Here is a 13,854-nt window from a genome sequence, read left to right as displayed (position 1 = left end):
GTTTTTTGGGGGGGGGGGGGGTAAATTGTGAAGGCACAATAGAAACAGCTTGGTCAATGCAGATCTAATATATGAGTGCTGCAACAAAAATATCTACACAGATCAGTAAATCAGTAATTTATTGATTTAAAAAAAAATCAAAATCAGTCATTTTAGAGATTTTAGGATTTCTGGCAGTTCTGTCAGGACGCGCAGTGAAGAATTAGCGCTGAAAAGGCATGGACACAGTTATTTTTGCGCCTGACCTTATTGAATATGCATTTGTATGAGTTTCCCTTTCAGACGCAAAATTTATGGGAGGAGAGTATTAAAATGAATCACACAATGCGATTTACAAACGTTTGCGCCATTACTGAAATTTACACCATTATTTAACACCCATCAAAAGCATGTCTTAAAGCAGACGCTAATTTGCGCTGCTCTTGGTAGATTGTGTTTGTCATTATGGAAATGATCTAGCTGCGTCTATGTTCTTTAATTTGCGCATTGTCAGCAAATCACCCGCAGAAATGTCCACTCCCATTAGTGCTTTTTTTTTCTCACGCTAATTTGCCCTGTTTAGTAAATCTGGCCCTTTATTTAATCAGTATCGATATTGCCTATTTAATTGCACATGCTCATTTGCATTATTTATTATATAATAAATGATTATGTGATATGTACAATATGCATAAAATGTAATTAGCTAATCACTATCAGATCAAATTTTATATTTCAAAATAATATAGACAGTGAGGTGTGGGACAGTGATTATATTTTAATTTATATATATTATATATTTTATTTTTTCTATATTTTCTTTTCTTCTTACTATATTTCTACATACAGTATATGTTTTTCATTACAAATGATATTATCTGAATCCAAATTTCTTAGTAGTGGGTATGTCCCTCCTTAGCTTGAATCTTAAATATTTCTTATTCCTTTTACATCATAATATTTCATACATTTTTCAAAATCTTGAAGCTTTATTTTTATTCCCAAATCTAATTTAGATTTTGAATGCCAAATCTGATTTATATTCCACTATGAACTGTCTTTGAATCTCCCATAATCAGGTTTAGGAAGTTACTCACTTTTCATATCGCCATTCTCTTTTCATATTATCATATTTCTCTGTTATAAATCCTCAAGAGTGGAATGTAACCTTCCATTAGTGTAGTGATATGAATTATGAACTGATAAGATGATAATCTATTGTTGAACCAAAAAGGAGCCATTACTTATAGGTAAAATTGTTGTAATTATTCTCATTAAGCTGATTCTACCGCACCGTGTGACTTCTCTTGACAGCGACATTTTTCAAAATGATTTTAATTCTCCAAGAGTGTATCCATCATCTTTACCTGAGATACCAGCAACACGCACACACGCATGATCAAATGTATCTGGAGGCTGTGGCAAATCAGAGTCGTCAGATGCTCACTGAATTGAACGGGGAAAAAACTGAATTTGATCTTGCATAGAGGCTGATCACTCAGTTTTACTTGAGCAGAGCAGTCAGTCGAGACCTGACTATGATTAAAATGCCCCCTTCAGCTTTCAGGAAACCCCCATTTGACAGCTAGTAGCCAGCGGGACAAGATGTGATCATCAAGCACAGGTGCACATTAAGATAGAAGACAAAGGAGGTGCAGTTGTCTGTTCATATATTTTTTTGATGCAATATAATTTTTTATTTATTTATTTATTATATATATATATATATATAATTTTTTTTTGTGTGCTGTTGGTATTGAATCTGTCTAATAGTAGACATCAATTTTTCATTTTTGTCTCCATACTGCAGTGAACATATACAGAACTGTATACATAGAACTGAACACCTTAATGCAAATGGAAGAATAAAAACATTAAATATATTCTATATATACTGTAGATGTACTAAAACTTGGTGAATGGCTATGACATTATAACTTCCCCATGGTTGTTTTGTGACAAAGATATTTCTCAGAAAATTCACTGGCCCCACAAAAAAGGGAAACAAACGAAGAACATCACAGGGCAGAGCACCTGGAGCACAGATAATGAGTCAAAGCACTGTGTGAGTTCACACAGCTCCAGAGACATTGAAAGATAAAAAAGTACATTGGAATTATTTGGCAAGAAGTGACTTCTGGCATGTTCTCCCCACAGAGTGGCCCAGACTGGCCTGCAGCTTACATCAGTCTAATTTAAATAATCAGATTTTCTTCTAAATCTAAACGATTTGCACCCTTGCAAATAATAAAAATATAAATGAATAACATTGATTATATTGTTACAGTGGCAGCTATTAAGGGGTAGAATATATTAGGCAGCAAATGACCAGTCAGTTCTTGAATTTGATGTGTTGGGAAGCAGGAGAAATAGTGATACCACAGGACACGTTCAAAGGTCTTGTGGAGTCCATGCTTCATGTACATCAGAGCTGTTTTGGTAGCACAAGTCAGAATTACTTGGTGGTTTTAATTTTGTGGCTGATTAGTCTATCCCTGCGTTCCATTTGGAAGGGCTCATCCCTATTCCCTAATCCCTTCAAAGGGTTTACCCTCCGGAGTGAGAGCTTCGAAGGGTTGAAGGGGACCAAACAACTTTCTTGAAGTACCCTTCTGCGTCATCATCTCGTGCCCACACGGAGGCACCATCATCATGCAAAGAATCTGTGCAAAGGATCATGGGAGCCCGAAGTGTCCATCAGTTGTACCCTTCGAAATCCTTCATTCCGAAGGGCTCTTTGAAGAGGCCAGTTTTGAGCACATCGGTTTGGAACGACCCTTCAATATGGCGGCCATGATTGTTTTCACTCTGAAGTGCCCTTCGGAGGGCGATATATCCCATTTGGAACGCACCGTATGTATATGTGTTCCTTGTTTTTAGATGACTTCTGTAAGGGCATACAACAACACATAAAGACAAACGTTTGGGCTGATGTAATGATATGCTGAAGTGAACTGGTCTTTAGGTGTTTATGTAGAATCTTTTCAGCTTGTAAATTGATTAGGGAGATCCGTAAAGATCCCTGTATATTATAGCATTTTCTGGATTTAATCTAATCACTAGAACATTGCACAGGTGCCTTTCACTGTTATCGCAGCACACATACTGTGAGAAAACTAATTTTACATAAAACAGGCTTTAACTGCTTTGGGAAATAGACAGTCTTGGCAGGACGGAAAAGCGGTGTGAATGAGAGAACCATGAGATAATGACCATGCTGGCTATTAAAGTGATGTGCCTTCCTCAGGCAAGGTGAATCGGACTCATAACCCACCAATAACAACTGGCAGTGTTTCCCACGGAATGTCTGTTCTTAATATTCATGCACAATATGTAGAGTTTTGGTTAAAGAACAATGGATAAGGAAAATGGTTTAAAAATCTTGCATACTCCTACACACTGGTCAGTACAACACTTAATAAACAAAGATAACGAGCATAGTATGGACTTAAATTAAACTTAAAAAGCATAGCAGTTCCTCTTTGTTCGGTTTGATAGAATGATAGAATTGATATCTCATGATTTTGGTCATTCTGTGGTTGAGTGTCAGAGACAGTTGTGCTATTTGCTCAGGGCAGAGGTATTTGCGCGGAGGAAAATGTCACATGGACAAGTAAATCTATTTTGTGACATGCTTGTCTTTCGTCTTCCTCTCTGGAATGCGGTGAAATTTGTTTTAGGATTGAACAACGATTTGCAGGTCTCTCAGTATTGTGTCTTTGCCATGATCCTGATATACGATCCATCTGATTTCTGCAGTTTCAGCTCCCCAGATTTACCTCAGAGAATCCTTTTCCTTCTTCTAAGCCGATCCTGGATGCTCCTTTGTGGTGATTGCAAGTTAAACAGTCCTTTGCACTTTCCGTGTCAAAATTATGACCATCATTGTTTCAAAACTAATAACGACACATACATTTTCCAACACAAGCTTCTACAAAGAGAATTATAGTGCTGTGACAGCAGCAACGCTCGACAAGTAATGGATAGGGACACTCATGAAGGCATACTCATAAATGATCGAAATAGCTTTGGAAAATCTTCAGCTCTTTGGCTTATTCCACAATGATTTACCCTGAAAGTGTATCTATAATGACACACCAGCGAGTCCTTCTCTGACTTTTCGCTTTCAGTAAATTAAAGACTTGATCAGTTCATTTTAAACTGTGTTATCGGCTAGTACAGGCCAGATCTTAGAGGCTTGGCATACTTCTGGTTTGCATTGCCCACCTTGCCATTTAGCTGACACTTTTATCCAAACATCCAGTACATTTATTAGACGGTCAATCCCCCTGATGTCCTGAGGTTAATAGCTTTGCTCAAGGACGTAATGATGATGGCTCTTGGCAGGGTTCTGAACCTACAACCTTTTGGTTGCTAGCCAAGACTTTAACCACTAAGCTATTTAAGTTATTTTTCTCTTGCTGAACTGTATTCAGGGAAAACAACCACAGACCTTTAGTATAATGTGATATTATAGCCCTATTTGAGTTTTGAGGAACCGTTCAAAATGGTCAGTAAGATATTTATTTATTTATCTCAACTTTTGAATGGTAGTGATCATTATTGTTGAACTTTACAGTCATTGAATTCCAAACTGAACTGACTTGAGCTGAAAAATGACATTATCGTCTTTTCAGAGCTGCTTAACAGCAGAATTTCAATTTGCCTCATGTTTGATGAAGTTTGCATCATTGATTGTCATTTTCCTTATTACTCTGAAGCTGCTTGGAAAGAATCTGTATTGTCTAAAGTGCTATTGTCTCCATTTTCATGTCTTAAACTCAACTGACATGAGTGACTTCACTCCCTGAAGCAAGTTTACATGTTTTAGCACTGAGTTCTCAAGAGAAACTATAATGCTTTATTTTCTTCAATTATTAATTGTTTGTTTTCTATCTGTCACCATAATGCCATGCAGATGACAGTAATTATGCCGGTTTGACACTGTAATGTCAACTGTAATTGGGTACTTCTGGTATCCACCAACAGGCTGAGAAGAACCATGACAGAGTGTACTGTTTTCACGTGTCCTCTGGGTAATGGGGATTGTCTGGTGAGAATGAGAAACATAGAAGACGTAGATCTCAGTTTGGACAGCATTTGTGCGAGATGCATTTCTGTTTGATGCTCCTGTTCAAAAGACTGATTTGACTGGGAATTCGGAGACAAACAGCTAAATATTGTTTGAACATGGCAGATGCTCATTAGAATCAGACATTAGGTGTCTCTATCCTCCTCACATATGAACATGTCCTCCCTCCGTCCAGGGTTAGTGATTGAGTGAATGGCTGAAAGTAAACATAGTGAATATGTTTCATATTGAATATACCAAACTGCCGCCATCAGTCACGTCTGCTGGGGCTCTTCTGGGACAGTTTGTGTCTGGAAGCTGTCTTTGCATATGCCGTATCATTTTTTGCCATTCATCATTGGGATATTTGTCCAGTTCGGCATACCCAGTTGTCTCCAGTTGTCTGAGACGGAACAATAGCAAGGAATCAGATTTTTGTATGCCGTTTGGAACTTGCAGTAACTTCTTGAATTGTTTCACTGCTCATTTGCATACAGTTGAACTTTGCCTTGTCAAATGTGAACTGTCGCTCATTGCCTCATTATGATTTTCAGTCGCTTATATGCTACAAGATATCAGTGTGAACACCAGTTTACATATAAAGAAAGGAGACCAGAGTATGCCACATATTAGGAATGTCAGTTTTCAGGAATTTTCATGATTGATTGATTTTGTTTTTTTATTAAAATATTGATCGATCAATTCATTAAATTGCTAAACATGTACCAAATACCATATGCAACTTGTTTTTATGGGCATGTAGGTATTGCAATTTCGTTCTCTTATTAAATTTTCAATAAAATAAATTTATTGGTAACACTTTACAATAAGGTTCCATTAGTTAACATTAAGATTAATAAATAATGTAACAAATGGTTTGCTCATAATGCATTAATATAGTTAAAAAATGGAACCTTATTGTAAAATGTTACAGATTTATTTATATGTATTACATTTGTTACACATTATGTAATAATGTTGTATTAAAATACATACATACATGAAATACATGTGTGTATACACATACATTTTATGTTATATAGTATAACAATATTTATTATATAATTTAACAATTTATATAATATAATATAATAAATATTATGATTTATTATATAAAGTTTAATATAAATGTAATTATATTTAGGGATGTCAAAAATAATGCATTAATTGTGATTCTTTTTTCTTTGTCTTTTTTTTTTGTTTAACGCTTTAAAAATGCATTTAATACAGACATCAGTAACAGTATTGGTATCAGTCATACCGACCTTCCTTAATAATAGGCTATTTAGTAAAAAATATGCCATTAAACACATATTTAAAATAATTAAACATTTTTATTTTATGTAAAAATATATTTGTTGTTTCTGCATTCATTTGGAGATTCAATCGGAAATTATAACAATATAAATACATTGTATTAATATGTGATTAATCGCGAAAAAAAAAAATTGTGATTAATTAGTTAATTTTTTAATCAATTGACAGCACTAATTATATTATATTTAATATATTATAATTAAGTATAATTAGATTTATTTATTTACATTTTATATAAACAGGTCTATAAAATTCTAAAATAAAATTTAAAATATGCTATATAAAATAAAATTATCTTTCTCTGTATATAAATAACGTCTAGGTTACTTGTGTAACCGAAAAAACACTCTTTCAGAGAGAGCGCTGAAGCGCCCAGGGGAGGTCGCGGCGGGACCGCAGAATGAAAGCTGCAGCTCGCCGAGGTTTCAGCAGCCTGGATGGCAACCCCCGCTGATACACCGTCACACCAACGCCAGCTGTTTTTCCAAAACACTCGCGGAGATTTGCTTACTAGAAGGCTCGGCTCCGAAGCGAAAAGCTGATGTGCGTTTGCACGAGCTCTCCTTTTATACCCGCGCTGCGGGGCGGGGTGCGCGTGGCGAAACACGCACGCCAACTGTCATTGGCTTGTTTAGTTAACACTCGAAGGTGATTGGGCTCTCGGGCGAGATCCCAATTCGTCAGTCACGACTGACGTAACGTCGAACGTGACTGACTGAAAGGGAACTCTACTAACACACTACTACATGTGCTTGTTGCCATTTAACTCTATCACAGTTTTTTTGCAGTGAACATAATCATTATTTATAGTGATGCACTGTTGAATATGCCAAGACTGCTTCATTTTTATAATTTGAGGGTGTGTTGCGTGTGTCGCCCACTGCTTGTATTACTTAACACCTTTCTGTTGATCCTGCTGAAATTGATCAACAATTAATAAACTGTTCTGACTTAAAGACTGATCTTTACAACACATCAGCCCACACACCTTGAAAGTAATAACTAAATTCAGTTAAGTGCTAATTTTCTCCATATATGCTGGAAAAGATTACTTGCCTTGGCATTTTAGCCTTGTAACCGTGAAGCCCTCAGACCTGAGTAATGACCAGCTGGAGCACAGCATCCATCCTTCAAAAGCTTTGACTCTTTAATATGCCGCTTTTAATAGAGCCTGCAGTCAGAAAAGGTCTGCCATGATGGGCATCTCAGCTCAGTAAACACTGGATTCTCTCATTTCTTCCCGCATCTTGTGGGTGCTTTTACTCTCCTAAAACAGATAGTTTTGAAATTGAAGTGCTGCTTCACTGCTTTATGTTGTTATTTCATGTGATTGTAATGTCTTTTCTCTTTTTCTTCTATAGAAAAATGTGACGAAACTCTGGTCAGACCACTCCCCCACAATGCCTTCACCAGCTCCTCTGTGTTCACTAGTGGCTATGCACCTGGATACGCCAAGCTAAACAAAAGAGGAGGTAAATTTTCATAATACTAGCTCATACACATATTCATGTCCACCAATGTGACTTGCAGAATGAACAAACCCTTTTTCTTTCATCACAATACCTTTATGAACTTTCTTTGGCTGTTGTTTTTTATGCAAACAGTATATTGCAAACTTGATATATTTTTGTGTCATTCCAATAAACATCCATACAGTATATGGCACCGCAGAGTCATTACTTCAATAACTCCAGCCTGGAATTATTGTGTGAATTACTGGGCTACAACGGCTCATCCCATTATGCCAAACTGTGCTTTGGAAAACACTATGTGCTTAAGACTAATTGAGCGAAAATCTACAACAGATGTAACAACGCTGTGATTTATCTCGGTGAGATGTGCACAGTTCACATATTTGTTATTTTCAGTTTGTTCCTCATCACTCATTAAAAATGTTATTTAATTAAAATGGAAGCTCTCGTGTCCTCGTAGGACGTCTCTGAAGTTTAGTTTGGCATCTTTGATGGAACGAGATCATGTTTTTATTTATTTATTTATTTTACGAGGGAGAAAGCAGAAAGAAATAAACCACTGCTAATTGTGCGTCAAAAGCATTTTTTGTTGTTGTTTTGTTTAGTTTTTTTGCTGTGATAGGCTCTCAAGGGAGAACAAATTCAGATCCAAATGGATGTTTTATATATGAGCCTCGCTGTGGGAGTCTGTGGAGGCCATGGGTCTGATTTGAAAGGCTTTAAATTGTATGTTATTTCCAAGCTCTATGAGTCACTGGGCTCTATTATGTACACAAAATACTGTGATATTAATCGCTACTGTAACTATGCCTCATATTACAAATCCTTCTAAGAGTCACAGTGTAAGCTCTACACAAATCTTTCTTCCCTGAGGAAATTCAGTATTGCCTTTGCATGAATAAATTGGTGTCCATTGCATGTCTATATGCATATTTTTTAGTTGTTTATTCTGTCAAGCAGAGCTCATGTAGCCTACATATGTGGCAGTTTACCTCAAAGGAACAGTTCACAGAAAAATTACCATTCTGTCATAGCATAGCTCGGTCATTATTCTATGATAACTTTTAGCCAGGGGTGTGAAGTAACGAATTACAAATACTCACGTTACAGTAATTAAGTAGTTTTTATCAGTAATTGTACTTTTTTCAGTAGTTAAAAAATTGTGTACTTTTACTTTTACTTGAGTACATTTTAAGTGATGTATCGGTACTTTTACTCCACTATTTCCTCCGTTTGTGGTCGTTACATGCTTATTTTAATTTTATTTTTATCCATGAACGTGATTGGATAGTGAGATAGTAATAGGTCTCGTGACTTTCGTCAAATCAAATTGTGCATATACAATTTTAACCGCCAACTGTTTATCATGGCTGCTGGAAGTGCATTCTTCAAGCATCAATTCAGTCGCATCTTCCTCTAACTTAATATGTTAAGGTAAATTTCGGATTTCTGCTTACTAAATGATTTGTATATATGCTTGCCTATCTACACGGCCTGAAATTTGGTGTGAGGTTGCGGGTATTGCATACAGTGATAACTCACGCAAGTGCCACGTTCGGTAAAATTCCCACTCACTTATGAGACACGCGATCTGCACTGCCTCGTCTCTCTCTCTCGCGTGCGTTCTGCAGCAGTCACTTGGATAAGTCGTTGTTGCTTGTTGAACTTGTTGACTTTTGATGAGTTTGAGCGCGTGATGAAAAACTGTGAAAAAGTGTGTTGGAAACACTGTTGGAAACACAAATTGAGAACCAATCTGCACCTTATTGATGACCCGTGGTCATCTGTGCCAGTGCGTGATGTAATAAAACTGCAGCTCGCTAATAATCAACTGAATACTGTTTCCGTGCTGTTTTGATGTATTTTAAAGAGTTGGCAGTCAAAATTAAAACTGCTGGATAATATATATTCTTTGTTCTTTATGACAAACAAGATAATGTGAATTATAGAATGTACAACATTTTTAAAATGGATAAATTGTGGTGTACAGCATTTATTATGAGGGGGTAGAATCCACAGCTCAGTACTCACTACTCAATACTCATGAGTAACTTTCATCTTTTCTTCAACTGAATACTGTTTCCGTGCTGTTTTGATGTATTTTAAAGAGTTGGCAGTCAAAATTGAAACTGCTGGATGATAGATACTCTTCATTCTTTGTGACAAACAAGATAATGTGAATTACAGAATGTACGTTTTTAAAATGTGTAAATTGCGGTTTACAACATTTATTATGAGGGCGTAGAAACCACAGCTCAGTACTTACTACTCAATACTCATGAGTACTTTTAAATAGGCTACTCTTTTACTCTTACTTAAGTAGTTTTTTGGACAAGTACTTTTACTCTACTCACACTACATTTTTTGGAAGGTAATAGTACTTTTACTTGAGTATATTTTTTCAGTACTCTTTCCACCACTGCTTTTAGCATATTTTATGTAAGGGTGCACAATGTATCACTACCATATTGATTGTTGGCTATCGGACAATAGATTTATTTATTGATATCAGTATGGCTATTGTGGTTATTGAAATAAACTAAAAGCTAAAATAAAATAATATTAGATGAAAAAAATACACAAACTAGAAATGTTGCCTTTGAAACTGAATTATTATAATAGTATTTTAATTATAATTATTATAATTTTCACAATCCGCTGAAGCACGGGCACGAAGAAACGAGGAGACGTGGAGATAAAACAAACGGGGGGAAAACACGGAGGTTACGGTTTTAGGTCGGGTCTTCTGTCACGTTACGCTGTCGGAAAAAACACGGAGTCGTGGATAATCGAAAGAGTCTTTAATAGTTTCCAACACAGAGGGCACATCCAACACAGGGAACAGGAGGTAGACATACGTACATCACTGGTAGACCTGACAAACACTAACTGAACAGACTGGGGCTTATAAACACAGGGCAATCAGGGGAACACAGGTGCATGGAATCATAAAGTAATCAAACTAAACAAGAACAGGAAAAAGACCATAAAAGGAAACACTGGAAGAACTACGGCGGCAAAACGGGTACAAAAGTCTGACATTTCGCCCCCTCCCGGAAGGTGCATCCTCACACCGTAGATACAACAGAGGGAGGGATGGGTGGGAACTTGGGAGGAGGCTCAGGAAGAGGACGGACACCCGGGAGGGGGCCGGCAGACAGAGTCCATGGGGGTGACGAAGGAGAGAGGAGCCAGGGAGGAGACAGGAGGGGCTTGGAGCAGGAGGAGCCAAGCTGGACCCAGGCCACAGCCATTATGATGACCCACGGTTGAGCCGACGGAGGGAGGAGCCTTGGAGGAGGAATGGCCACCGACTCCTGGGGGCCAAACAACGGTGGCAGAGCAGGTGGTGGAGGAGCCCGAGGCGGAGACGGAGAGCCAACGAGCCAGGGGGATGGCGAGGATCCGGGGGGCCAGGGTGGAGCTCAGGGCTCTGGCGACCGAGGCGGAGATCCGGAGATCCGCAGCGGAGCCGGAGCAACTGAGGACCAAGGTGGAGCTGGGGGGAGGAGAAGGAGCCCAATGGAGCCGGTGGGACGGAGCGACGAGGTGCAGCCATCTGGAGATCCGCGGCAGAGCCGGAGCGACTGAGGACCAAGGTGGAGCTGGCGGGAGGAAGGAGCCCAATAGAGCTGGTGGGACTGAGCAATGAGGTGCAGCCGGAGGAGCGGAGTCCTGAGGCGATGGCGGGTCGACTCCCGACCAAGGCGGAGCCGGAGGGACGAGGAAGCCCGGTGGAGCTGGTGGATCGATGGGTGACGGTGGAGGTGAGGGAGCTAGGAGGTGAGGCTGAGCCGCTGGGTCTACGGGCCGAGGCGGAGTCTGGAGGCGGAGGTGAGGGATGCTCCAGCCACAGCGGCGATAGAGGATGGCAGACCCGCGGCGCTCGCTCCGAATTGATGGTGGGCTGAGGGGGAGCAAAGAGGCTGCCAGACGACAGCGGTGGAGGAGGCAGGAGCGGGCGGGTGGGTGGTTATTCGTGAGCCTCCGGGCTCTCAGGGCTGCCCTCAGGGATCAGAGCCCACTCCTGACTGGACTGGGAAACGGGAGCCCCCTCAGGGCTGGACAGGACCAGCGGGGACAAAGGAGAGAGGAGAGGGGGCAAGTCGACCTCCAGATCTGTTTCCCAGCCAATCAGGTCCCCTTCTAAGTCCAGCAGTCCCAGATGTATAATTAGCTCACCCTCAGCCACAGTGCAGTGGGTGGAGCTCCACTCCGCCTTCTCACCATCCACGGCTCGCTCCCTCGCAGTGGGCACTGTCGCCGGCTCTCGCACCTAGTCTGACGGGTGGGGCTCCACATCTGGGGTGATCCTCCGCTCAGTCGCTCGGCATTGCGCTGGCTCGTTGTTCGTGGCGGTGATGTGCTCTCCGTTATCGGTGGGCTTGGGCTGATGCTCCACACCGCGGGGAGATGGTGGGCTGGGCATTGGGTCTGGAGTGGATCTGGCGAGATCATCCACGGGGCAGGTGGTGGATGGCGATCCGTTTCTCGCCAGAGTCCACTCCATGAAGGCGGCGAAATCCTCTCGAGGACCATCTTCGGACGATGGCGCATCGTCCGGGTAGCTGGTGGTGCTAGCTAACAGCCGGAACAGGCTCCGCACCGCGGGGAGATGGTGGGCTGGGCACTGGGTCTGGAGTGGATCTGGCGAGATCATCCACGGGGCAGGTGGTGGATGGCGATCCGTATCTCCACGAAGGCGGCAAAATTCTCTCGAGGACCATATTCGGACGATGGCGCTCTGCTCTCTGTGTTCAAGCTTGCATCAAAGAATGAGCAGAGCACGTCGTCCGGGTAGCTGGTGGTGCTAGCTAACAGCCGGAACAGTCTCATATGGTCCTCGAGAGATCTGTCCCCCTGCTCCAGCATTAGATTTATTTTTAATTTAATTGTTTTCTGTATTATTAATTATTATTTTCTATATTATTATATTATTAATTGTTTTCTGCATTATATTATTATATACAATTTAATTGTTTTTATTTAAAGGGGTCATATGATGCGATTTCAAGTTTTCCTTTCTCTTTGGAGTGTTACAAGCTCAAGTGTCTCAAGCATAAATAAAACTAACGACATTATTAACTGTCTTGATATTTACTTTGAAAGCTGAAGCGATTATGGTAAGGGGCGTTACATTTCCGACGCGTGCTTTTGTTGTTCGGCCAATCACAATGCAATGGGTCAGCTGACCAATCAGAGCAGACTGCACTTGTCAAAGGAGGGGGCTTTGTTGAAAACGACGTGTTTGAGAGAGGCGGGGCATAGAGGACCTACAATAATGTACAGTATTTGAAAAATAATGTGTTTTTTTAACATTAAAGCATGTCAACATATTCTGTTACACCAAATACACAAAATAATGATCTTTAAAATAGCATCATATGACCCCTTTAATTTAATTGTTATTGACCATAGAATTAAAAATTGCCCACACATTCCTCAGAATATCTTCTTTTATTTCTAAAGTCTATTTTGACAGTGAGTAATTGGTGACAGAATTATTATTTTTGGGTGAACTATCCCTTCAATGCCCTCTCCCCATAGAACATACAGTATTTAGTAGCATGGTACTGTATGTTCAACAACTAGAAATAGTTGTAGTTTGCTTGGTTTTGTGTAATATGACCAGATTGATTACTTTAGTGAGGGACGTAAAAGTTCAGACAACATAAAGGGACACAAGATTGGCAGGTGGCTGTGATAACAGCAGCTTGCATGTGTGTATAAGGGAGGCATTTCCATTCACCCACCTTTCTCACTGAAGTCCGGTGGGGTTTGTGAGAATAAGCAATGGGATATGCCCTCTGGCACTGCCTCCATCAGCGACACAGGGCTCCCTGTCACTCTGAAGCCGCAGAGTTGTGTCCAGTGAACATGTTCTCCAGCCTGCCAGTCTGCACACATGAGGCTTCATATCAATGACATGACAGCTTTGTGCACCACAGAGTTTCTTCTCTTTCAACCCTCGTGTACTTTAGAGATGCCTAGGTGAGTAATGTTTGAAAAAACTCA

General features: G+C 40.1%; 1 protein-coding gene across 1 annotated transcript in view; it reads left to right on the top strand.

Moving 5' to 3' along the window:
• LOC107695381 (contactin-associated protein-like 2) overlaps positions 1 to 13,854 on the top strand; it is a 409,258-nt gene that overhangs the window by 149,449 nt on the left and 245,955 nt on the right. The window contains exon 2 of the mRNA XM_016495265.1: positions 7,729 to 7,839. Within this exon, the coding sequence (XP_016350751.1) occupies positions 7,729 to 7,839 (111 nt within the window). The remainder of the gene's footprint in view (positions 1 to 7,728; positions 7,840 to 13,854) is intronic.

This window comes from Sinocyclocheilus anshuiensis, unplaced genomic scaffold, assembly GCF_001515605.1.
Source record: "Sinocyclocheilus anshuiensis isolate Anshui unplaced genomic scaffold, SAMN03320099.WGS_v1.1 scaffold110, whole genome shotgun sequence".
NCBI lineage: Eukaryota > Metazoa > Chordata > Actinopteri > Cypriniformes > Cyprinidae > Sinocyclocheilus > Sinocyclocheilus anshuiensis.
Note: the sequence above shows the minus strand (reverse complement) of the source record. Positions and strands in the feature narration are given on the sequence as shown.